The following is a 27,492-nucleotide window of genomic DNA, read 5'->3' as shown; positions in this document are numbered from 1 at the left end:
ATTGAGAGTTGTTTCGAGATGCATTCACCGGTAAGTGCAACTGAAAATCCTACTTTGTGACTATAACCACCTTAAAGAGCAATCTACCTCCATACGGGGAAGACCGCTCCTTTAAAGACTGTTGCCAGAAAGTCTCCCTTTTGAAACCTTTTTGATAGTCAGTCCACTTCTCTTCACAACTATTGAATTTTTTAATACCTTGTTTTCTACTATAAATATCCAAGAGAAGGACAATATGCTGTGTTTCTCACACTTATTTAACCACAGACCTCTAATTTAAAGGAAGTCTATTACCTGGCTGGTGTGGCTCAGTGGACTGAGCCCTGGCCTGCAAACCAAAGCATTGCTGGTTCAATTCCCAGTTAGGACACATGCCTGGGTTGCAGGCCAGGTGCCTGGTGGGGGGGTGCACAAGAGGCAACCACACATTCATGTTTCTCTCCCTCTCTTTCTTCCCCCCTTCCTCTCTCTAAAAATAAAATAAACTTAAAAAAGAAAGAAAGACAGGCTATTAAATAGGGAATTACTAAAGAGAGAAGTAGGGTCTTCTTGACCAAGCCTCTGGACCACAAAGACATAATTTCTTCAAAAGGATATCATTAACTACCCTAAATACTGAGTCTAAAAACACACTTGTTTTAAATAGGTATGTTTTTAAACTCCATATACCATTAAAACATTTTTCTTTCTGCAAGAAAAAAGCAGACAAGTAAACTAAATTAATACCCTAGTAAAATCCCAGAGAGTGTTCAGGGCACTGCATCAAGAAAATGAAAAACCCTACACTATTTATCAGTTCCATGAAGGAACTAAAAATGAGTTCTTCAATCTATAGCTAAGGCAAGTTGCAATTTCTAAGGGGAAACAACATTCCAGTTCATTGTATTCTGTTTTAATCTTCCCAAAAGTGTCCGACTTCCCACCACACAGGCAAGAAGTGTGCACATATGAATAAGTAAACACTTAACTGAAAAGAGACAACTCAAGCTTGGCTTGCTCCCTCTGTGGATATAACTGACCCAGCAGCATGTGCAAGGTGCACCTCTGAGCACTCCGTCATGGCCAGCCACATTACCACAATGGGGCCGTGATGCCCTCAACAATTTTCATTGGTTCTACTGCCTAACTTGTAGTTCCATTTGGTTCCCTTTCCAAAGTCTTAACTTCACACAGTGAGATTTATTACCATAAAGAAAAAGGTCATAAAATGCCTTTTCCAGCCCCCACCTCTCCCTGGAATTTCAGCCTTTTAAAATAAGATTGGGTCCTGGATATTGCAAGTGCCTCAGGAAAGTATTTTATCTGTCTTTTTACTTGTCTGTGTCCCAAAGCAGATCTAAAGCTCCCTGGGAACAGCTGTCTCTCTCAGTTCCCACTTCCAGTTGCCTGCACAGACGGTGTCAGATATGTGGTAAGGAATGATACTTGGAGGATGGATGAGCAGTAACATTAGGACCTGTAACCTCACCTATATCTTAGTGTGCCTGAATGTCTTCAGGCCTTTTCCTAAGAAATTGGGGGTGGATCATCAGTTACCTAAGAGTTATGAGAGCCGCGAAATGGAGAAGTAAGCCTGGGAAAGGCTGCTCTTCAGCTCTTCCTGGAAATACTGCGCTGCTATGGATCAGGCTAGAGGTGCAGGGCTTCAAGGGAAACCCTAGCCTTTTGTTTGAATGGCATATGAAATGATCTTGCTTGTCCACACTTCAAAAATCTATTTCCTTGAGACACTAACAATTGGCAATTGTTTATCGACAGACAGGTAAGATCAAGAAACAGGGACCCTGTTCTTTCAGATTTCTTTTTTTTAAATATTTTTATTTATTTATTTTTAGAGAGAGCAAGAGGGAGAGAAACATCAATGTGTGGTTGCCTCTCATGTGCCCCCTACTGGGGACCTGGCCTGCAACCCAACATGTGCCCTGACTGGGAATAAAACTGGTGACCCCTTGGTTATCAGGCTGGTGCTTAGTCCACTGAGTCACACCAGCCAGGGTCAGATTTCTCTTCTAAGACCAGAATTCCTGGTGTAGTACTCAATCAATTGCTAATGCCTAAATTAACCAAAAACATAAAGAACACTGTATTAGCAGAATGTTATCTAGCCAATGCAATATGATCAATTGTTAAAAACCCAGCTTCTGGAATCAGATAAATCTGAATTTGAATCCTGGCTCCACTGCTTACTTAAAGTCTGCAAACCTGAGTTTCCACATGTGAAAAGAAAGATACCAAGTAAAACCTATCCCATGGGGTTGCAGTACGGTTTAAATAGGAATGCATGTAAAGTGCTTAGCACTGGTCTGGCAAATAGGAAGTTCTCAAGAAATATGAACCATCATTTGAAAACCTGACTTCCCATTCTACTACAACCTCCCAGGGTATCCTTGGACTAATCACTATGAAACAGCTACTGAAAACATGGAGACAATTAACTGCCCTCAAATGCTGAGATTATCAATCATGAATAAGATAATAGAAAATGAACCAAAATTTTTAAAAATAAAAGCTCTGGACAGGTCTAGATATTTTTTTGCTTTGTACTTAAGCTTGCATACATTCGATCACAGGTGACTCTGCATTAGTGGAAAAGCCAAACGTCAAAGCAGTTATTCTCAAATACTTCAGTGCCTTTTATGGATGATGGACTCTATGAAACACCTGTTGGGGAGGGGAGAGGGGGCACCTCAACATTAAGTGGCCCAATAACTATCTTGTCACGCTTTTTTCACAGAGAAAGTACTATCTGTTTTCTTCCTCCTATCTTAAAATGCATCTGTTGTACATCTGTTACACAGCGTCCAAAAAAAAGGCCAACATTTAATCAAGCTGCTATTACAGAGGGCCATCACAAACGCATAAGGCCCCTCTGCAGGAATTAGATAAAGGCCACCTAGAGCACAGGCTGGTTTTCCGTCTCCACTCATCCTGAAGTGGGCACCTCTGCGCTAGGGCACGGCAGTCACACGGATAAACACAAAGATCTTCAATATCTAACTGGCATGCCCATGTAATTGTTTATATGACATGCACACACCTCCTCAGACATGACTTAGAGTTATCAAGGAATTAACTGAGTAAATGGAGGGAGATATTCATGAAAACTGAAAATACGGAGTTTCAAAAAGGTCAAGAGAGCAGATCCCGTCCCCCGCCCCTCACTTTCAGCTAGCCAATAATGGAATATTGTAGCCAGTAGGAACTTGGTAGGCAGAGGCTTCAACACTGCAAAACTCTGATCCCCAGCAAAGCTATGGTCTTTCTCCAGCAGTTGCTCTCTATCTCAGAAGAAGGAAGGAAGGAAGGAAGGGAGGGAGGGAGGAGGGAGGGGGGGAGGAAGGAAGGCAGGCCACAGATACCAATGAATAAACTTACCTGAGTTTGCAAAAACAGTAGTATATGAAAGGCTGTTGTCTTGCTGTTTTGATTGCATTAAAAATCTGTAATCCTAGACAAGAATATGCTAAATGCTGAAGGAATTAGTCTTAAAATGGTAACACTGTCAATTCAGCCTCCTTGAGCTTTTCCCTCCCAGATACCTGATACTCATATAGTAAAATATGTGTTTACTATTACATAAGCATATACATCCTACTAAACTTTTTAATGGTAACCTTCCTTACAAAGTAAGTATATGATACTACATTTTTAGCACTTTTGTACCTAGCCCTGTGACCTGCATAATACAACAGCTTCAAGAGTTATTTATGGAACAGAAATTCCAAGGTAAATATGGTACCTTATTTAACACATGCCCAAGGAGATAGGGTACATACAAGAATATTCATTGTGGCATTGTTTATAGTAAGTTTGGAAATAATCTAACGTCTACTAAAGGGACACTGCAAAAATAAAGTATAATATAGCATATGATGGAAACTATGAATTAATACAAAAAAACTAAGCTACCAGCTCAAATTGAGGTATATGGGTAAATCGCAGACATAATACAGTAAAAAAAAAAAGCAAACTGCAGAATGATACATGTAATACTATTGATATTTATAAGGTTTTAAAACTCTCAACATTATGTCTGCCTTAGAATTTGTTATAGCAGTCTTATATATTGATTATATGTTCACTAAAGACCCAAGTAACATAATTTTAAAATTAAAGTTAAAAAAAGACTATTATCATATAAAGTTCCCCAGGTGTCAGGGAGGGAGTCTGATTTAGTCATGAAAATCACCTGCCCTTTAAGTCATAAGATGTGTCTTCTATCTCCATTCTGCTACTCACCAAGAAACTTGATTTCACCAAGCGCCAGTTTGCTGACCTAAATGGGGTTGACAACGCCGCCTTGCAGGATAAAGTAAATAATATACGTAAAAGAGTTACAGAGGAGGTCTTGGACTTGTTTTTTACCTTATCAATCAAGAGATCACATAATAACGCTCTACAACCCCCACTCCCATGTTGCGTTTCACCTTTTTTATCTAGTTTGGTAAATCGTTAAGCAGGACAACAGGACAGGAAAAAGTAACCCCTCACCTTCCCTCTTCTCAATCCCTAATCTGGCTGCCTACTGTGCTTTCTGTATTTAGCAGAGAGCGACCCCCACCCACAAGAGAAGCGCCCATACATCTAAGCACACAGGGTCTCTCCGCGATGCACACACGGGCGTGGACCCACACCTGGCACGCGGAATGCGTTCGTGGGAGGAAGGCACGCCTGTCCCCCGGGGCTGGCTGCAGCGGGCGTTGCGCCTCACCTGTCTTGAAGACCAACTGGTCATCGTCCTTGGACCCGAAGGTATCCAGCATGGACACGAAGAGCACCCCGCAGGCGTTCTGGATACCAAACACCGACCCGTTGCACCACATGGCCGCCAGCATCACCAGCCAGCCCCAGCCGCCCTCGGGAGGCTGAGGGGGCTCGGCACCCGCCGGCCCCGCCAACTCTACCTCTACATTCTCGGCGGCCGCCTCCGGACCGTCTGAGGGTCCCAGGCCCGTCAGCGGAGGAGCCCCCATGGGCGCGGGGCCGAGCGACTCTGTCTCGCTCGTCCCCTGCGCGGAGCCGGGCTTCGCAGGGGAGGGCACCATGGCCCCGGCGGACCCCGTTGGGCGGCGCGGGAGGGAGAGGGGCAAGAGTTCCCTGCGGGCTCCCAGAGGAGCTGTCCGGAGCCCGGAGGGCGAGCTAGCAAGGCCGAAGCGAGAGCTGTGGAACCGCAGGTAAGGGGCGCCGCAAGGCGCTGGGGGCTGCCTGGAGAATAGCGGCTGCGTGGAGAAGCCCCAGGGTCCGGGACTTGAAACCCCAGTCTACAGGCGCGCAGCCTTACGCGGCCCAGTCACTGGCTCTTAAAGACGCCCCTACCCCGTCGGCTGGGGGCGTGGCCATCAGCGGGACGTGCCCAAAGTGTCCAAGCGATTGGGCTACGGGAGAATGGAGGCGGGGCCCTCCTCCCCCCCTCCCCAGGAGCGCAGATCCAGGTGGGGGGTCACGAAGTGTAGGTCACTCGGCCTCAGTGTTAACGGAAGGGGCGCGTCTTCTAGGTGCAGGCCGGAGGGTCCACAGGGCAATAGGATGGGATCCTTAGTCTCAGCTCACTGACAACTTCACAACCAAACATTGTCTCTTTGTCTTGGGTTTGTTTTTTTCTTTTGGCATTCAGCTCTAATTACTAATTATAACATGTAAGAAACATTTTGCCACCTGCTTACTTAAAAACGGAGTCAGAAGATCAGGCTCCTTATTTAATTAACTTTATTTCTCCTGCATTCATATACAATTTCCTTTGAACTGAAGATGCTCATTTTGGAACATACAGTGTATAATACCAAAATCTTCAAATAAACAGTTTTTACAGACAGCTAGTAAACATCACTGTTGTTAAACTACAGCAAAATTGTTTGCACTTAAAAGCTAAAGCATGGAACAACAATGTAAGAAAAGAAAGGAAGTGTAATTAGCTATGCAATATTGAGCACCCTTTCAAATCTCAGTTACTCAGATTCATCATTTCAAAGTCAAAATATTCCATAGTTACTTTATGTGCCCACTGCAGTGATGGTGCGAGTACACAGATGAGTATGGCTGATCACATTTCTGCCTGTGCCCGTTCATGAACTAGTAGGAAAAAGTGCTGGGATAGAATAGGAGGCTCAGGTGAGGTGTTTTAATATACATTCAACAAAGAGAAGTGGAATGCAACCATTAAATTATATTTGAAACATCAGAGAAAAGTTTCCACAGCAAGTGGCCTTTTGAGCTGAGCCCTGAATCAAAGAGGAAACTTCAGCGGGCAGAGATGGGGGTAGAGTATTTTTTCCAGGTAGAGAAAACGGTGCAAACTGAGGAAAGCAAGTATAATGCATCCTAGGGATGGGGTTAGAATAATAAACTAAGAATAGTCACGCAAGTGCCCCCTGAAAAGTGAATGTACAAGAATATTATCCCATCATTGTTGGAAGTGAGGAAAAGGGGAAAGCAAAAATGTGCCTCAGTAGAGGACTGATTAAATGCATACTATTAATGTATAACTTCTAAAAGTTATCATGTTCATCTATTGACTTTGAAAGTTGTCTACTTTTATTTTATTTTATTTTATTCTATTTTATTTACTTTTAGAACGAGGGGAAGGGAAGGAGAAAAAGAGAGAGAGAGAGAGATCTATATAAAAGATAACATCAACTGACTGGCTGCCTCCAACCAGGGACCTGGCCTGCAACCCAAGCATATCCTCTGGTCAGCATCAAACTGGTAACCTTTTGGTTCACAGGCCAATGCTCACTCCACTGAGCCACACCAGCCAGGGCAAAAGTTGTCCACATTTTATTGAGCAAAGAAAGCACATCAGATAAAGTATGGATTATAACACAAAATATAAAATAAATATCCATGAGTCGATACTGACATAAGTAAATTATTAAGGACATAAATGGGGGGGAGGGTAGGCAGTGGGAATACTCAGATTTCTCCTGCAGAAAATTTTCAATAATATGACATCTTCAAGGAGGTGAAGTACAACACCTCACTCCTTAAGTGTGGACTGTGCACAGTGTGTTACTTCAAAAAGAAAAGTACGAAAAGGGGGAGAATCCAGGGTAGTCTCTAGGGTATACAAACTGACAAGCACTATTTCAGCCAGGTAATCAAGTATGTATCCCTGATATAATGTGATGAAAATGGCACTTTATCTCTGTGATTTTCCTCCAAAAAAATCCATAACCCCAGTCTAATCATGGGGGTGGGGGGAATAAGACAAATCTCAATTGAGGGACATCCCTCAAAATAATTGACCAGTATTACTCAAAACTGTCAAGTGACATCCAAAACAGTCAAGTGACATCCAAAACTGTCAACTGACATCCAAAACAAGCAAAGTCTGAGACACTGTCACAGCCGAGAGGGACTGGAGACATGATGAATAAATATAATGTTGGGATGGGATCCTGGAACAGAATAAGAACATTAAATAAAAACCCAGGGGCTCTGGCTAAGTAGCTCAGTTGGTTTGAGCATCATCCTAATACACCAAGGTTGTGGGTTCTCTTTCCAGTCCGGGCACATACAAGAAGCAACCAATGAATGCATAAATAAATGGAACAATAAATCAGTATTTCTCTTTCGCCCTTCCTCTCTTTCTGAAAGATCAATCAATAAAAAAAAGAACCTAAGGAAATCTGAGTAAAATATGGAAATTAGTTCATTATTAATATTGGCTCGTTAATACTAACAAATGTGGCAACTAATTTAAGTTGTTAATAATTGGAGAAACTGGATGCAGGGGTATGGGAATGCTGTATTATATCTTTAGAATTTTTCTATAAATTTAAAACTTTTAAAAATAAGTTTATTTCATCTTGTAAAAATGTATATATGCATATAGATATATTAAACATGATAGTTTATCTTTAAACTTTCGTTTTATTTATAAGTGCTACATATATTTGTATGGAGGCTGTGGAATGTTATTTTTAAGTATATAACTCATTCTCAAAATTTTTTTCTACTTGTGTGTCAGTATTATTTCTAAACATAATCTAGTGTACCCTAATTTTGGGTTAAAGTGTGACACTTTTCAGGGAGGATTGCTATAGAAGCAGCTCTGACCTAAAGCACTGATGAGTTAGAACCCACAAAGCACTCCGCTCACAGCGAGCTGTCAGGAAACAGTTAACGGTGATTCTCATCACCACTGATAATGTCCGTGTTTCCTTCTAGGGCCTCTCATGACCCCTGTTTTCTTGGGAGCAAAGTAATTCAAATGGATGTTTACATCTTCATAAATACAACTTTTATTTAATCACAACTGTACCAATTCAGGAAATTTTAAAAATAGAAGGATTTAAAGGTAGGATTTTATACATCCTTGTCCTCAGCTGTTATGTTATCTATTCCATAAAGAAAAAGTTTTTTATTTTCTACCAGTTGCTCTTTCTCCAACTCACAAAAGGCACCATTTACAAAATCTGATACAGCATCTCTCTGGCCATACTAATTTGATCTGTTTGGCTCAATTACTCCAGAGCAGAGGATTCTCCAGGCTACGGTCTGAGTGGAGGATGTACACGGGCGTTTGGCAATACAAACAAAGTTCCAGTTCAGCTACACTAGGGGTTGGCTGTACTTTCATCTGCACTGCTTTCTTTGTTTTTTTTTTCAAATTTCTAAGTTAGTGAAAGAAAAGATTTCACGATGTGAAATGAAATAATAAAACAAAAGCACTTTGAAAGCTATAAAGTGCCTTAAACAATAAAATTAAAGTGTTACTTTAAGTTTCAATGCTCCAAGAAAAAGATATCTTGGACTCCAAATTGGATTCCAGACCCAATTCTTATTAAATCAGACAAGTTGGTGTTTAGCCTTTTAAAAAAATTTTATTATGGTAAAGTGGGCATACATTATAGTAGTTTCAGGTGTACAACATAGTGACTGTATATTTATATACATCGCGATGTGAGCACCACACTTAGTGACCATTATCACTGTGCAAGGTTGTTACAACATTATTGACTATATTCCCCACAATGTACACTGCATCTCTGTGGCCTATTTATTTTATAACCGGGAGTTTGTGCCTCTTATTCCCCTTAACCTTTACATGCATCGCCAAACCCTTCCCTTCTGGCAATCATCAGTCTGTTCTTTTTCTATGAATCTGTTTCTGTTTTGTTTGTTTGTTTATTTTATTTTATTTTTTTACATTTCACATACAGGAGAAACCATACAGTATTTGTCTTTCTCTGTCTGACATTTCACTTAGCACAATACCCTCTAGGTGCATTCATGTTGTCACAAATGGCAAGATTTCATTTTTTATGGCTGAGTAATTAATATTCCATTGTATTATGTGTCACATGTTCTTTATCCATTCATCTATTGATGGATACCCAGGTTGATTCTATATCTTGGCTAGTATAAATAACATTGCAATAAACAAAGTAGGAGTATGCATATCTTTTCAAATTAGTGTTTTCGTTTTCTTCAGATAAATACCCAGAAGTGAGTTGCTAGATCATATGGTAGTTCTATTTTAATTTTTTTAGGACTCCATACTGTTTTCCATAGTGGATGTACTAATTTAAAGTCCTGCCACCAGTACAAAAGGGTTCTGTTTTCTCCACATCCTTACCAACATTTGTTATTTGTTGATGTTTTGATACTAGCCATCCTGACAGGTCTGAGGTGGTATCTCATTGTATTGCATTGGCCAAAGAGTCCATTTTTCATTTTCACCAACAACTTGATAAAAGGAACATTTTTCATTTTCACCAATAACTTGATTGATTTGGATATTTTGAGTGGGTTGGCTTTCTCTCAAAGGTTGAACATTGTTCTCAATTAATGTCTCAATTTGATTGCTATCAACTTCAACTGTTCTGCCCAACCATGAAGCATTGTTCAGCAAGAAACCTCCTGCATGAAACTTTGCAAACTACTTTTGACATGTTTGATCAATCACAACACCTTTTCCATACACTGTACAAATCTTTTTTTTTTTTTGCATTTCAGTTGTGTTTTTACCTTTCTTAAAATAATAAAGCATAATATGCCAAAAATGTGTCTTTTTTTCTGCCTTCAATATTAAAATGGCTACACATAAATTCACCAATTTTGTTAAGTTTTTTTTTAATGCACACTGATATGACAGCTGCCACAATAAAATATAACAAAATTGTTTCAAATGAAGTTAAAGGCAACTAAGCACTACTAAAGCCATTTTATGGAAAAAAAAAACAAATGAACTTTTTGTCCAACCCAGTACCTCTTTGCTAGTTCCCGCAAATACAATGGTGCCAACTCTAGCTCCAGATGGTCTTCTGATGGGCCCCTACTCCCCATCTAGCTGCTAGTTCTTTAATGATTCCTTATAATTTCTCAGGGACCAGCATAATGACTTCCAAACTAGTTTCAATGCCAAAAACTCTGCCTCCACCATTTCATCCTCCGTATCCCTGCCTATACATGATTCTCCAGGCTTAAGGCCTGCTCCACATTTCAAAAACAGATATAAACACCTCCATGCCTGCCTGCCTCCCCGCAGACCCTGCTTTTAAAAGGGGACATCTTTCCCCTTCTTTGAATGGTGAAATCCTACTCTATCTTCAAGGTTTAACTCTAAGATGGAAGTCACCTCTATGAAGCTTTTATTGATTCTTCCTCTAGGCTTCCATATTTTATTTACAGCAGTTTTCACATTCAGCAAAGTAGTTTTCAGTCTCCTTAACTAGAGTAAGGCTTTTCAAACAGGTCAGATGATGTCTCATAACACTTTGAACCGTAATACCGAGCACGGTGTTGGTGTACAACAAATCATTGTCAAACCAAACTAAATAGAATTTTTAAAAATGTAAAGAATCACAAACAATGAAATCGAACACATCAATTTTGGTCCCACATTTTCTGGTGGAAAATTTTCAGTATTTTTTAAACAACATAAATTTATTACCCAGTTATAAGAACAATACATGCTCAAATTGCAAATATTATAAAAAACAAAATTAAAATAACATTGTCATATTACTCAAATAACCTGTCTTAACCTTTAATACTTTTTATTATTTACACATTTATGGGAGAGCTTCATTATTTATAAATACTTTGTAGCATATTTCCCCTATAAAATATGGTATGGTATCACCAAAAAAATTATGTGACTCTTAATGAAAATTGCTGCATCTAAGATAATAAGTAAAACATAAAGAAACTGATGAGGCCCTAGTTGGTGTGGCTCGGTGGATTGAGCACCTGCTTGCAAACCAAAAGGTCACTTATTCAATTCCTAGTCAGGGCACATGCCTGGGTTGTGGGCCAGGTCCCCAGTTGGGGGCATGCAAGAGGCAACCAGTCCATGTAACTCTCTCATGTTGATGTTTCTCTCCCTCTCTTTCTTCCTCCCTTCCCCTCACTCAAAAAGTAAATAAATAAATTCTAAAAGAAAAAAAGAAACCTGATGAGATGAGGATGCCCAGTGGTTACTGCCACAGGCAGTCTTTAGCAGTCCGTATGACTCAGATTTGTACATGAGCAAAGTTTTTTTTACCAATGACCACACATATTATGAATCTTCAGGATTGCTCACAATGTCACAGATCTACTATAGTTCCTTTCAATTTTTTTGAAAATGTGTATTTTAAAGTAAAATTAGAACCATAGTGTTGTGGACTAAGTTGTATCCCTCCCCAAAACAGAAAATCATACATCAAGGCCTTAATCCCAAGCACCTTACAATGAATGTGATGGTATTTGAAGACAGGGCCTATAAAAAGGTAATTAAGTTGGAAGAAGACCATTAGAGTGGGCCCTAGTCCAATCTGACTGGTGTCCTTATAAGAAGAGGAGATGACAGTATACAAAGAGAGAGAGGAAGACACCTGGGAAATGCCATGAGAGGACACAGAGAGAAGGTGGCCATCTGTAAACCAAGTAGAGAGGCCTCAGAAGAAATCAAACCTGCTTACACCTTGGTACTAGATTTCTAGCTTCCAGAACTGTGAGAAAACAAATTGCTATTGTTTGAGACACCTAGTCTGTGATATTTTGTTATAGCAGCCCTAGCAAACTAATACACATAGTAAATAATAATAATAATAATGATGATGATGATGATGTAAAAAAGAAACAAAAGACCCAAAATGGAGTCACTTTTACTAAGCCAAGTCGCCAAACCAAAACTTAACAACTAATCTAACTGCAGTTTTAACTGCAGTTAGGGGTCGAATTTTAAAGCAATCAGTTTAGAATTCTGATGAATTAGCTCTGTACCCTGGGTATGCTACAGCAAAGGCTGAGCATAAATAAACCTGACACAGACTTGAAAACAAAAGAAAATAACAACAACAAAAAACTTGTGGAAGAAAGTTATTTGTCAAATATATTAGGGGAAAAGTATGATTCAAACATGAATGGGTGGACAGTTACACTAGATAATTTTTGAAAACCCTTCAAATTGAGGATCTCTTGAGTCCTCTGATTGGTTTTCAGCCACTGGGTGAGAAATTCTGGAAGTGTGGATGAAGTAGAGAAAGTGTCCAGACTATTGTGAGCAAGATCAGATGGAAACTCAAGAATATGACAGGGTCAGAGAGAGCACCAAAGAAAAACAGAAGGAAGTAGATGATTAAGCAATTTAACTGAAATTAAATGGAGCAGAAGAACAGAAAAAATGTGCAGAAGGAAAGGAGGATCTTGTGAAAAAGAAAGACAAAGAGAAAAAAGAACTGGAATGGAGAGAGAGCATGAGACACATATGCTGGGTCTGTGATCAAAGGCACAAAGAGAAGCTTCAACTTTGACTCTCTCTAATGACTCTTTATAGATTTGTTTGAATAGGAGTAGAAAAATATGAATGGGATATGTAAACAGAGTGCTTGATAAAAGGAGAGATAAAAAGAAATGAATATGATAAACACAAAACATATCTTTTGAAATACAAAGTAGAAAATATTTGACCACTCACAAAACAAGAAGGAATTCTTTTTTTTAAAGATTTTTATTTATTTATTTTTAGAGAGAGGAGAAGGGAGGGAGAAAGAGAAGGAGAAAAACGTCAATGTGTGGTTGCCTCTTGTGTGCCCCCTACTGGGGACCTGGCCTGCAACCCAGGCATGAGCCCTGACTGGGAGTGGAACCAGTGACCCTTTGGTTTTCAGTCTAGCCAGATGCAAAAAAGGATTTCTTCTACCACCTATCCACCCTCCAAATCATCAACAGTCTAATAAAAAATAATAGATTAGAACTACTTTAAAATGAAGATTATATTAATTTCCTATTACTGTAACAAATTACCATAAACTTAGTGGCTTAAAACAGCACAGATTTGGAGGTCAGAAATCTGAAATGAGGCATTGGGCTAATATCAATTTGTTACCAGGGCTGGTTCCTTCTGGAGGCTTCAAGGGAAAATCTGTTCTTTGCCTCTTCCAACTTCCACATTCTTTGTCATCAGGCTACATCACTCCAATCTTTGGCTCTTTTCTGATTCTGACACTCCTGACTCCTCCAATGAGGATGCTTATGGTTACTTGGGGCCCATCCAAGCAATCCAGGATAATCCTTTTATCTCCGAATGCTTAGCTTAATCACCTTTTATTATTAAAGTGACAGATTCACAGGTTCTGAGGATTATTAGGATGTAGGCTATTATTCCGTCTACAATAAAGGTGGTAAGCATTTGCTTTTCATCACTAGATGAAATATAATGTGGAAGTATTCAAAACTGAGGCCACTGACCCAGCATTTATTTGTAGGACATAATGCTATTTCAGAGCATGGTGGTAGAAAAGCAAAGAATCAGGATTCAGGAGACCTGGCTGCTAGTCTTGTCATTGCTATTAGCTAGCTATATGGCCTTGAGCAAGTCATTCCCTTTTCTCTGGAATTCTCCTTGTCTTTGAAATAAACTCTATCACGTTCTGATGGGGAATTGTTAAAGCAGCACACTTGACCTATTCTTTCTTCCTTGTGATAATCTTTCCCAAAAGTTTGCAGTTTATTCACTGTTGCTATGAACCGAATTTTTCTCTTAGTAGCCAGACAAACTCTGGGTCACTTTTGAAGCGTGCCATTTATAATGGTGTCAGCCTGCACTTTGTGCGTGTCATTCAGGTCTCTTAAGAAAAGGATGTTCTCAAGGTTGTTAAGACCTATGAACTATGTGAATACAACATCCTAGGCTGGTATGCTCAAATGATATTTGAAACTATGGTTTAAATACCCTACATGAATGAACTTATTCAACAAAAACTCATTGATTATCTACTAAGTACAAAGCACTGCTCCAGGCCGATTCCAGGTAAGCTTGGCACTTGAGCATAATAAACACTACATCAAACTTGATTAAGTGGAATACTAGAACATTACCAGTCAGCAAACAATTCAATAAACATTTATTAGGACTAAGCAGAAGAAATAAGGAACTGAAATTCTCTAACCTCAAGTAATTCCATACAAATATAAGGCAACATGAAAATTGCCTCATTACCAAGGTATTTTTTCAGTTTTCATTTTCCTTTGCATTTATATTTATAAAACAAGTGTCGGCCTTCAGCTCTATGCTTTCTAGGTGCTGCTTCCTCTAGTACAGAAATATGAAAACAGGCATTTTGATCTTAGGTTCTGAGTATTTTTCCTGTTACAAATAGTATAATCCCATTTTTTAATTTTAAAAAGTATGTGTTTTTTCCCTACAGGATGGGCTTTTGAGTGTTTTTTTCCTCTTTGTTATGTCTCTACATTTTCTAACTCTTTAATAATGAATATTTATTTACCATATAATGAGATATATAAAAATGTTTTAATAGAAAATAAATCCCTACTACTTATGATGAATTTACCCTCAAAGTAATCTCTCTGTTCAAAAACGTAGACATACCACTCAATGTCCACAATAGTAATGCATGTCTATACCACCTGATGGCTTTGAAGTAATAATTATAGTCATAAAGCTTTAATGAGATTGTAGGATTACATTTTGACTTCTCTCCACTTGGGGAATTGTTGGACTTCTCTGCCCTGGGGTTTCTGGCCCCATTTCTCCCGACAGGGTGCAAATTAAGAGTGATATGGGCTTTGACAGTCAAACAGCCTTTGAAAACTTTTTCTTTGTTATATTTATATCCACTAATGATCACTTGATGATATAAGAAATTGAGGGAGCTAATTTGGCACATTATTGTAAATCTCTCAAAACAAGTAAGACTCAAAACTTGACAAGCTAATTAATTTCCAAACTAGACACTAAATTCTGATTGCAGCTGCTTGAAGATCAACGGAAGAAAGACAAGCTCTTATAAGCAACCGCGTAAGGTTTTAATTTAACCAGCAGTTCCCATTTGAGCTGAGCACATTCCTACACACAAAAAGGGAAATGTTCATTAATAGTTTTATGGTTTCCTTCCATGGGACTTGAAGGGATTTACAACTGAGAAGCAGTAATGTATTATTCTAACTCCAGCTACTTTAACGAATTTCAGGATGGAGCCCATTTCACAAATACAGCACATCACAGGTGGGGGGTGGGGGGAGGTAGTCTCACAGCAGGGGGTCCTCCATTACTCAATCCCAGAGAGATTAAGGTGCCCAAGTCACATAGTTACAAGAAGAGCAGTATTTAGGACATTGAGTTCCCAACCGCTGAAATAATCAAGGAGCCCTGTTTGGTGTTTTCCTGAATCACACAGATCTCCTTTGTAGTTTTCAGCCTCTACTGTCTCCAGTACTCACATATTGTGGCTTGTTGTTTCAATGCTGCTCCTTATTCATTCATTCAACAGCCATTTTTGAACACCTGTTCCATGCCAGCCACTGTATTAACTGTTGGAAAAATAACCAACACATTGCAGTGTTTGCCATTCACAAGCCACTTTCACAAACACCGTACGTATCATTTGGCCATGTAATGTGAGCTATTTACATCCAAGAACCAAGACTCATTCATTCTTTAGTCTGTCATCGGGGACTTAGTTTGGTGCCTTGCTCAAAGCGCCAAATGTTTGTTGAATAGATGCGTAAATGAAAATGAAGAAGTAAGTGAATATGTAAGCCTCATAGCCCTGGTCTATCCCATTTTTTATTTTGATAGGATTCACTTTTCTCCTTAACTCTTTTTTTCTCTTGGAAAAGATTTCTGGTCCCTACTTACTTCTTCCTCCCCCGTAGAGCACCTCCTAATGATGCTCAGGGGCAAGACCTTGGCTTCTCAGTAAACAAGCTGCCTTTTTCTCTTGGCTGGGACCCTTGCCATTGGCTGCTAGCAATCTCTGGTGAGGGGACACTGAGTCAGCCATACTCTGGCCCCTCTTTGAAACTGGCCAACTCTTTATGAAGAGTTAGCAAATGATATGAAACAAATTTTGCCACTCTTCTTACTACTGTTGTAGAATAATTTTAATTGGAATAAAAAGCTGGGCTTTTATTCCAACCTAGTTTTTATTCCAACTAGGGTTTCCTTGTTAAATCAGAAATCAGGAAGGCAATGTGTCAAAAAATCTAGAAAACATGGCCTTGGCCGAGAAGCTGAGTTGGTTAGAGCATCGTCTTGATATACCAAGGTCGGGTGTTTGATCCCTGATCGGAGCACATACAAGAATCAACTGATGAATGCATAAATAAGTGGAACCACAAATCGATGTTTCTCTCTCTCTTTCCTTCTCTGTCAAATCAATAAGTAAAAATTTTTAAAAAAGAAATCCAGAAAACATCAGTGGAAAACATAAGCTAATGCTGACGTGCATGTAGTGCTATGGGGAGGGCAACAGGCAGAATCAGGAAATGGATGCTTTCCAGAAATTGCTTCAAATATTTCAAAAAATTATCTACTAAAATCACTGTGGACTATAGAATATCTTTTCCTGTCAGCTACAGATTAGATTACTGAGGACATCTTAAAAAACTTAAAATGTAGTAAAATCAATTAGAGTAAAGATGAAATTTCTGTCAGTTATTATAATGACTTTTAAAAAAGTTGTGGTTAAGAATAATAATTGTTATGTTAAAAGTAACCTAAATAGCCCTGGCTGATGTAGCTCAGTGGACTGAACACAGGCTGTGAACCAAAGGGTTGCCAGTTTGATTCCCTGTCAGGGCCCATGCCTGGGTTGTAAGCCAGGTCCTCAGTAGGGGGCACACAAGAGGCAACCACACATTGATGTTTCTCTCCCTCTCTTTCTCCCTTCCTTCCCCCTCTCTAAAAGTAAATAAATAAAACCTTTTTTAAAAAGTAACCTAAATAAACTCTTTCTGAAATATGTATATTCCTTTTGATTTTATTTTGGGATGTTTTTGCATGTTTGGTTATTCTTATCTAATATTTCAATTTCTTTTAAAATTATATTTCAATGTAAGATCTCCACAAGCACAAATTTATTTTGATACATTTTTCACTTAGTGAGATAAAACTAAGAATATATTTTAAAGACTTTAAAATTAATTTAAGGACATCTTTTTGATGATTCTCTAGTTATCTTTAACTTACACTAACCAAATTATATGAGAATATTTTTACTTAAGAAGGTTTTTCTTAATAATCTATACCCAACTATTTAAAATATCATTAAGATCTATATTAGCTTGTATTTCAGCATATCATCATTTTGTTAATGCTATTTATTGATGTTAAATAAAATTGGAGTGCTATTTCCCTCAAAAAAAATGTTATCTACTAGTCTCACAAACCAAAATGGGTCTTTTTCTATTTTTAAAAAATACCTTCCAGATCAACCAAAAATGTTAAAACCTTTCAAAGCATCACCGTGAAAACAGCCCCAAGAATAGATAAGACTCCAAAACAACCAAACCCACCTTTCCCACCTAGAGCGGCAACAGCCCTGGTCCTTTGTGCACTCAATCAACAACTATTTACTGAACATCCATTTGTCAGGCATTTGGGGGATACAGTGATTTAAAAAAGCAGACAGACAAGCTTTCAGCTTTCAGCTCGGAGGAGGCCTAGGTGCGACTTTCTTCTGTCGTCCAGAATCTGGGTTCTACTGACACTGGCCGCTTCCACCACACCACCTAGGTTCCACCCCAACAAGACCAAAGTCGTATACCTGAAGTATCCTGGTGGGGAAGTTGTGCCACATCTGCCCTGAGTCCCAAGAGTGGCCCTCTGAGTCTGTCTCCATAAAGGGCTGGTGATGACATCACCAAAGCAACCAGTGATTGGAAGGGTCTGAGAGTTATGGTGAAACTGATCATTCAGAACAAACAAATCCTCAGTCTGGACCTGTTCTCTAATCTTTACACGGCACTAATCTTTAGCTAAAGAACTCTCTGGAACCATTAAAGAGATCCTGGGGACTGCCCAGTCTGTGGGCTGCAGTGTTGATGCCCAGCTAGTTGATTCACAATGCTATCATTTTTTTTTTTATTTGTTTGTCTTCCTCACTAAACTCACTAACGGGCGAGTCTGTGAGTTCTCTATTAATCCCCAGCACCTAGCACAGTAGTTGGTGTTGGTGTAGAAATGAATATATAGTAACATGTAGTAGAATGCTCAGCTAGTTAAGAACTACAAAGGACCCCTCGCTGGTGTGGCTCAGTGGATTGAGCATCAGCCTCCAGACCAAAATGCCTGGTCAGGGCACATGCCTGGGTTGCAGGCCAGGTCCCCAGTTGGGGGCGGACAGGAGGCAATTGATAGATGTTTCTCTTTTCCTCCATTCCCCTCTCTCTAAAAATAAATAAGTATAATCTTAAAAGAAAAGTACAAAGGGAAATATTTCAATTAAAGATCATTTGACAACCAAAACAAATGACAGACAGGGACACTGCTGGGTGGTAGTCAGAGAAGGGGACACTTGAACTCAGCCCTGCAGGACAAGAGGGAACAGCAGAGCCCCTAAAGCAAAAAGTTCTGGGCTGCTCCCTCAGCCAAAAGAACAGACAGGGAGAACATACACGATGAGATCTGAAACAGAGCAAGAGCCAGACGAAGAAAGGCCTCAAGTTAGAGCAGGCAGTTGGGTTTTATTCTGAGTCCAGTGGAGACCACTAAGAGGAGTGGAGTGGCAGGTTCTCGTATGTTTTCTGCTTGTTTGTTTGTTTGTTTGTTTGTTTTTAAAGATTTTATTTATGCCCTGGCTGAGTATTCTCAGCCATTGGTGTGACTCAGTGGATTGAGTGCTGACCTGTGAACCAAAGGGTCGTTGGTTCAATTCCCAGTCAGGGCACATGCCTGGGTTGCAGGCCAGGTCCCCAGTTGGGGGTGTGTGAGAAGCAACCACACGTTGATGTTTCTTCCCTCTTTCTCCTTCCCTTCCCCTCTCTCTCAAAAAATTTTAAAAAGATTTATTGTTTTATTTAGAGAGAGGGGAAGGGAGGGAGAAAGAGGGAGAGGAACATTGGCATGTGAGAGAAACATAGACTGGTTGCCTCTCACATGTGCCCTGATGGGGACTAACCCAACTTGGCAACTTATTAAATGATAGGCTGGTGAGGGAAGGGAAAGTGCACAAAGGAGGTAAAAGTGGCTCCAAGGTTTCACAGCCGGTAAATGAAAGACCACTTACCCCTGATTTCCTTATTCTGTGAATGGCACTACCATCCCCCCAGAGAAGAAGAGAATACCGTCTGAGAATACTCAGCAGACTTGGTGTCTTCTCTGTCCCCACACTATCCATGTGATGACCTCCCTCTGGATGTGTGGCGATAGCAGCTGCTTTCAGAAGGTCCTGGGCCTGGGCCTCCTCTGGTCAGGAGGGGCTGTGGCTCCCCGGGAAGCTGGTTAACTGCAGTCTGAAGTTACCTCCTCCCATTTCTAGATCACAGCCACAGCTACTCCTGCTTCTTGTCTCAAGGAATAAAGTGAAGAAATAAAATGGAGTCACTATGGTCAAGCTGCTAAGTGATCAAAATAAAGTAGGCCGAGGCATGAGGAAACAATTCTATTCTTGCCCTAACTAGCCTGAGAACTTAAACTTCTGAACTTTCCAGCCCAAATCAATGCCTGGATATACATCAGATCCTCAGATGACCATCTGAATGACCTCAGGAAGAAATTGTTCCATTGTTTTGACCACCAGACATCTGAAGATTAGCATCTTGGACCAATTGACAGGCTAAGAGTGCAGGGCCCTGAGACCCTTTAGTATTTATTTCTAGTGAAAACCTCCTGACTCTTTTTGAGTGTGTCTGAAAGAACCCATCTCCTAATGCTGTATCATGTCTGACTCTGACAACAATTTGTTGTTGTTATTCTTTTTTGTTTAATGGTACAATCCCTTGGTCTACATTCCTGGCATAGAAACAAAGAGCTGGTTAAAGATAATACGTTGTTCTAATGGAGCCATGGAGATCAAAGCCAGAGGATGGGGTGGGCAGCTCTCTTCCAAGGGCCTGGAAGCCCTTTTCCTGCCAGCACAGTTTTGATGCTCCCCTTTCCTCTGTTTGCTCAGATGATTCTTAGCTATAATAGAATCCTCTTGCTCCATTTGCAGCCTGGTGCCAAGGGAGAATTCATGCTTACTTATTAAACCTTTGGAAAGAATAGAGTTGAGTAGGATGAAAATTAAGAATAGAATCGAATCAAAGGCTTAGTTGTTTTATTATGCATACTACCACCCACATAGCCCAGGTCTGCTGATCGAGAGATACATGGGAAAGGGCTGGAGGGAAGAGCCAGAGAAACAGGTGAAAGGAAAGTTTTCTTTACCAAAGACTCTTCTGGTCCACAGCTCTTTGTCACCCAGTGATTTGACCACATTTCAGGGCAACTGTAGCATAGTAGGAGCACAGGAGCAATGCAAACCTTTCATTAATTCATTCAACATATTGAGCACCTACTGTGTGGTGGACATTGTGTAGGGAAGGCTCTGGGAAAATAAAGAATTAATATACACTCCCTGTTCTTATGTAGTGGCAAGGATTAGGAATTAAATCCTGGCACATAGAAGAGAGAACTGCAGCTACCTTCTGGGAAGTCAGAAAGCTTCAGGGAGGAGGCGATAATTCAGGTAATTCTGCAATGAGAGTAGGAGATAGCTAAGTATTAGAAACAGCATGTACTAAAGTACGGAGTTGTAAAGAACATATTTGGTTCAAGGAGCATTAAGAAACTGAAGGTTTGTATAATTAGGCAATGGCAGGGGATGTGGCCAGACAGGCAGTCTAGGAATGTACCACGAAGAACATTTTCTACCACACTAGGCATTTGGATTTTATCAGGTCATGGAGTTCTGCTGGGAGTCTTTTAAGTAAGAGAGCTGCTTGGTGAGATTTTAATTTTAAAATGATGGACTGGACTAACAGCTGGGAGATTAAGGATGAACAATGACAGGCAAGGGTATAGAAAGAAGGGGAGAACTTGCAGAAAAGAGGGAGAGGAGACAGTCAGGGTGAACTTAGAAATCCTTGGCTGAGCAACTGGGTGAGTGGTAGTGCTACTCATAGAGATGACGAGTACCACACAGGCAGCAGGCTTGGCCAGGGATTTGCACCTTCATTTCAAACCTGTTGAATGTACCTGGTGCTCTCCAGGGAGACACCCAGAAAGCAGTTGACCATACAACTCCACAGAGCAGGAGGTAGGGACTCTTAGCATTGTCAGGGACAAACCAGTGATGGAGATGCACCCACACGTGGAGAATATAATGGATGCTACCAGGCAGTAAAGGAGTTAAGTGTGAAATTGTGAGCTACAAACTAGAAAGTACTTAGAAGAGTTGGTGACCCAAGAAGTGGGAGCGTAACAGATAGAGAAAGCTTTAAGGAGCAGGTATATCCATCCAAGAACACATGACTCTTCCACACCAGACAAACATCAGTGGTGAAGGTGAAGAAATCCCTCAGGTGGAAGGCAGTTGAAATTCCTGCCTTTGTCTTTGTTTAACCCTGTTCACTGCCTGTCAGCCTCATCTCTACTCCAAATCTAACCCTTCAAGCCACAGGGGAGTCAACATCATGTGGACACTTTAGTTCTCTCCTGGACAGCTCAGTTGCTGCAGTCTGAGAAGGAAAAGAAATTGATTTTCTTTGTTATAAGATTTATGTTTTCACCATTATGAAATGAAAGATATAATAAAAGAGCCCTGTTTGGTGTAGCTCAGTGGATTGGGACTACAAACCAAAGGGTTGCTGCTTCAATTCCCAGTCAGGGCATGTGCCTGGGTTGCAGGCCAGGTCCCCATTGAGGGGGCGCATGAGAGGCAACCACACATTGATATTTCTCTCCCTTTTTTTCTCCTTGTCTTCCCCTCTCTCTAAAAAATAAATAAATAAAATCTTTTTTAAAAAGAAAGATACAATAAAAGAAAATTTGAAAATAAAAAAGGAGAGAACACCTGTGGTTTCCAAAATCACCAATAACCTTAGGATATCTATCCCTCCAGTGCCCTTGTTACAGGGTGCAGTCAAGAGGGGGGCCCCAAATAGGCATTTGAAATGCGGTCCAGAACTTAAGGTGTCCAGGAGATTTTAAGATGTCTCCATTCCCCCCCCCCCCCCCCCCCGCCCAGGGTGTGGGTTGGGGGAAGGGACAAATGGAGCAGAGCCATTGAGAGCTGTTTAGCATAGCAACAGCCTTGCAGCTAAGCTCTGGCGTGGTCATTTAGCATATCTATAACCTTTGACTGGTTGCATAGATATGTTAAGTAGCTGTGATCAGCTCTAAGCCAGGGGAATGGAAGTAACTTCCCCACCCAGAAGTAACTTCCCCACCCAGATGTAACTGGGGGGGCGGGTCCCCTGAGTTATAGCGCCTGCGTGGGAGCTCAGAGAGGATTGGTTCCAGGACATGGAGCCACGCCTGCCCAGACTCATGATGGCAGCCCAGTAAAGCTGGAAGGATACGAGTTCTGGCATGTGAAGCTGAGTGTGGGAGGAGTCGGAAATGAGGCTGCAGAGGAAGATTGGCCGCAGGGATTTAAAACCCAGATTTGGCGGCCATTTAGGAAGGAGAACCATGAGCAGCCCTGGAGAAGAGAATCATGCTGCTTTAGGAAGGAGAGCCATGTGCAGCCCTGAGAAGGAGAGCCATGCGCAGCCCTGAGAAAGAGAGCCATGCACAGCCCTGAGAGGAGGAGAACCATGCTGCTGTAGGAAGGAGAGCCATGCTGCTTTAGAAAGGAGAACTATGCTGCATTGAGAGGGAGAAGCACTCGGACTTGACGGAGTGTAGGCTTCTGCAGCCCTGAGAGAGGGAGAACCACGCGGCAGCCCTGAAGGAGAGAACCACGTGTCTTTAGCAGAGTGGAGACTCCTGCATCCCAGAGAGAGAGGGAACCACGCAGCCTGGCAGAGTGGGGACCCCTACAGCTTTAGAAGGGGGAACCACCACCTGGTTTTAGCAGAGATCCCGGCGACTCAGCCGAGGGTGCCGGGAACCCAGGGAGGTCTCCCAGTCGAGATGGAGTACTAACTGGGAAGAACCAGAGGACTGCCTGAGCCATGGACTTCTATTTCCTTTCCTGAGATATGGTACTCTGGACTGGGCAAAGGGGGAAGGAAGGAAGGACTGTGTCTGTTTGTGGGTGTTTTAAGGGACTTTGGGATTTTGGTGAAGACATTAGGTCACTACTTTGAGTTAGTATAGCATTAAATAAACATTTCCATTCCTTTTCACAAATCTCTGGCATTGAGAGATGTCTTTCCTCTGGTGGCGGACATAACGGACCCGGGGCCTTCTTTCAATAATAGTATATCATCCCAGGCCCCCCTTGTTGTGTTCTGTAACACCCTTCTGTATACATTGGGGTTTTGCTTATTGTTACTTTTGTTTTATAAATGCACATAATGGTTCATTTCAATGGTATTATAAGCTATGTTTCTTTTTTACTGATCAAAATATATCAATTTGTTTTGTATTTTTTTATTACCATTTATCCCTCCACACCCTCTTCTACCTCCACCCACCCCCTCCTGCCCACAATATAAGCTATGTTATTATACATGTTTCATAACCTCACTTGTAAGGCTGCATAAATTGCTTTGATTAGAAATAATAATTTGTTTGAATAGGTTATAACATGTTCTGGTAAAAAATTCTAAATGCAAAAAGGGTGCACATGAAAAATAAGCCCCTCCCATCCTTATCTCACAGCCACCCGGCTCACTTCAAACAGAAAACCGGTTCCAGTCTAGTGTGTGTTCCTCCTTTCCCCCCCTAATGGTGGTGTATTATACACAGTGCCTGCACTTTTCTTCTTCTCACTTACCAAAGTATCTTGGAACCTGCTGCAGATTGCCGGATTCAAGCTGCCTTGTTTTATTTATTGGAAAAGCAGTTTCTTAGGTGGGTCTCCCAGGAGCAGCTGGGTCCTCCCTTGAGCCAAGGTGACAAGAAGTGTCATGCCTGCCAGGTCTTCCCAGGTGAGCCAAGAATGTGAAGTCTGAGATTTCCAGCCCATAGGTTAGGAATACTCTCACAGAGGCCCAGGAGGCAGGAATGTCTCTTGTGAATAAACGGAAACAACAAATACAGAGAAAATGAGACTGGAAGAGTGAGCTTTGATCTAGAAATAAGGTTGTTTTCTATCTCTCATTCATTGACGTGCAAATCCACATACTCCAGGAAACCTCCCAAACCTCCCCAGCCTTCAGTCTCTCCAATACCTCACATGCAGACAGGTTCCATGGCCCTGAATAAGTGAAGGGATATTCTTGGTATCCATGTGGGGGCTGCTCAGGTAACATATCTTGTGTCTTTCCTCCCAGTCCTTTACCGTCATTCTAACACAGGTTCTTGTGTTAGAATAATCTGGACTCTAACAAAGGCTTTCCAATTAGTGTTCCTCCTTCTGCTCCAACCCTCTGTATTGATCCAGAGTGCATTCAGCTGTAATAGGAATCCCTACCTCAGTAGTTTAAACAAGTAGGGATTTAATATTCTCATGCCACACAAAGTCTGGACATGCACTGATTGGCATTTACATAGCTGTTCAAGGGTGTCATCTGAAAGCCAAGCTCCTTCTCTCTGCCTGTTCTATATCCTTGACATGAAAACTAACTCCTCATGGTTGCAATATGGCTGCTGTATCTCCAGGGATTATATCCTTTTCTCAGGAAAAAGAAGAAAGAGCATAAGGCAAAGTAACATATATTTTTATCAGCTAAACAATAGTTTTCTCTGAGACTATTAGAAGTCCACTCAGTAGACTTCCAAATTATATCTCATTAGCCACTTATATTGTCACATGACCGCCCCTTGTGCCAAGGGAACCAGTCCATTTGCATTTTTGGTTGAACACATCAATGCCTTGAACAAAAAAACAGGGTTTTGTTAGTAAAGAATTGATATCTAGAAGCATCTGCTACATCTTCTCCAACATAGCCCCTGCTTCAACCCTGCAGTGGTTTTCTACTGCTCTAAAAGAAAATCTAAAATCTTTAAAGTGGGAGCTTCCGGTGGAAGGGTCTGGGGAAAGGGCAGCAAGTACCATATTCGGCCACAAAGGTGACAAGAAGAAGCCCCTGACGCAGCCCAAGAAGCAAGCCAAGGAGATGGAAGAGACAGGGCATTCAAGCAGAAGCAAAAGGAGCAGAAGAAACTTGAAAAGCTAAAAGCAAAGGCTGAGGGCCCCCTGGCTACAGGTGAAATCAAGAAATCTGGCAAAAGGTGAGCTGTTCTTATGCCTGGGGCAATAGTGATCCTTTATTCCATTCCTGTTTTAACATCTGGATTTCCTGTCATGACATCTCTTGCCACCTATAGAATGAAGTGTCGTCTGGTAGCCTGTCGTACATTTAAGAATAAACTTTTGTTAATCATCATCATCATCATCATCATCATCATGCAGTGTCTGTCTCTTTAGTTCGTCTCACTGCCATTTCAACTTTAGCTGTAAGGTCAGAGTAAACCCAGCCCAGAATCCTATCAAAGTGTGTTCTTCAGTCTCTCTTCCATCCAGAATTCTGTACCAGCTGGAATTAAAACTCGTTTGAATGGCAAAATAAAATAAAATAAAATCCTTAAAGTTGCTGTTGGGGATGGAGTTGTGTTCCTCCCCCCCGCCGCCCCCCCCCCCCCCCCGCCAATTCATTGTCGAAACTCTAAGTCCTGTTAGAAGATAAACTGAGGCAAAAACTGACTTGAATTGGGCAGTATCCAATCAAGCAACTAGAAAGAAGCTCTGAAAAGCTGTGCAGAGTGAAAGACTATTTGTAGGCAGAAGGGAGGAAGAACAAGGAAACTATTCTAGGCAAAAAAGATGGTTGATTATTGGAAGGTTACTTTCCTGCAGGGGTGTCCAACCCGCAGCCCAACACAAAATCGCAAATTTACTTAAAACCTTTTTTATTCTCATCAGTTTTCATTTTTGTGTATTTAATGTGTGGTCCAAGACAACTCTTCTTCTTCCAGTGTGGCTCAGAGACGCCAAAAGGTTGGGCGCCCCTGCGAGGGGGTCACAGGAGTCTGTCTGTGAATCACCTGACTGGTGCTGGTGAAGCAATTCCTGATTGACAGGTTTAAGATTCCTTCCCTGAGAGTGGTGAAACTAAGTGTTGGTTTGGTGACCTGGGACTTAGCATAAATGACCCCATTTTGGGCCTGTTGTCTTGTTTTTCAACATCCAAGTACTTCAGAATATAACCATGTTGGGAGCTGGGGCCTTTAAAAAGGTAATTAAGTGAAAAGAATACCTTTAGGATGGTCCCTGCCTCGAACCTGACTAGCGCCCTCAGAAGAAGAGCAGGTTGGACCTACGGAGAAGCACCTACCGGAGATGCTCGGGCACAGAGGAATGCCCGTCAGCAGAAAGGAGACCATCTGCAAACCACGGAGAGAGGTCCCAGGGGAAACCAAACCTGTCAACCCCTCAGTTTTGGTCTTTTAGCCTCCGTTTCTCCACTGTGGGAAAACAAACTTCTGTTATTTAACTCATCTCGTCTGTGCTATTTTGTTATGGTGGCCTGTGCTGTTGTGATTTATAATATGTAGTATATATTTTGACTTCTCCTTATTCCTAGCACTAAGCTCCTAACACCCTCAGAATTTTCAAAGTGCAGAGGGCAGAAGGTGTCTTTTGTTATGTTAGTGAGACTTTTAGAAAGCCCCTAGGTAACCTATGGGTGGGGGCTGGTTGTCAGGGGAACCACGCATGTGATCCAAGGGTTGGAAATCCCTCACCCACAACCTTCATTTCTGGGGAGAGGGGCTGGAGATTGAGTTCATTCACTGATGACCACTGATCTAATCAATCGCTCCAATGAAATGAAGTCTCCACAAAAACTCAAAGGACAGAGTTCAGCGAGCTTCCAGATTGGTGAGCACTTGGAGATTTATGGAGAGTGGTTAAGCCTAGAGAGCAGGAAGCTTGGTGCCCCTTCCCACACTGCCCTAAGTGCCTCTTCCCTCTGACGTATTTCTAAGTTATGTCCTTTATAACAAACCAGTGATCTAGTAAGGAAAATGTTTCTCTGAATTCTGTGAGCCACTCTAGCAAATTAATCAAACCCAAGAAAGAGGTCATTGTGTTACAGGGTGCAGCCAAAAGGGGGGACCCCAAATGGGCATTTGAAATGGGGTCCAGAACTTAAGGTGTCCAGGAGATTTTAAGATGTCTCCACTCCCAGCCACCAGGGTGTGGGTTGGGGGAAGGGACAAATGGA

The 27,492-nt window shown here is 41.3% G+C and overlaps 2 protein-coding genes across 3 annotated transcripts in view; one reads left to right on the top strand and one right to left on the bottom strand.

Annotated features, from left to right (window-relative positions):
* SLC16A10 (solute carrier family 16 member 10) overlaps positions 1-5,297 on the bottom strand; it is a 102,986-nt gene extending 97,689 nt beyond the window's left edge. Inside the window, exon 1 of one of the 2 annotated variants that reach the window (XM_036024571.1) lies at positions 4,712-5,297. In XM_036024571.1, the coding sequence (XP_035880464.1) occupies positions 4,712-5,045 (334 nt within the window). In that variant the 5' untranslated portion in view covers positions 5,046-5,297. The remainder of the gene's footprint in view (positions 1-4,711) is intronic. The other variant, XM_028509692.2, reaches the window with a different exon arrangement.
* On the top strand, positions 5,044-25,829 carry LOC118499951. Its single transcript, XM_036022603.1, is given in 4 exon segments — positions 5,044-5,174; positions 5,307-5,432; positions 25,149-25,387; positions 25,390-25,829. Coding segments are annotated over 4 exon segments (609 nt in total). The 3' UTR covers positions 25,503-25,829.
* The last annotated feature ends 1,663 nt before the right edge of the window (positions 25,830-27,492 follow it).

This window comes from Phyllostomus discolor, chromosome 4 (assembly GCF_004126475.2).
Source record: "Phyllostomus discolor isolate MPI-MPIP mPhyDis1 chromosome 4, mPhyDis1.pri.v3, whole genome shotgun sequence".
In the NCBI taxonomy this organism is placed as follows: Eukaryota; Metazoa; Chordata; class Mammalia; order Chiroptera; family Phyllostomidae; genus Phyllostomus; species Phyllostomus discolor.
Note: the sequence above shows the minus strand (reverse complement) of the source record. Positions and strands in the feature narration are given on the sequence as shown.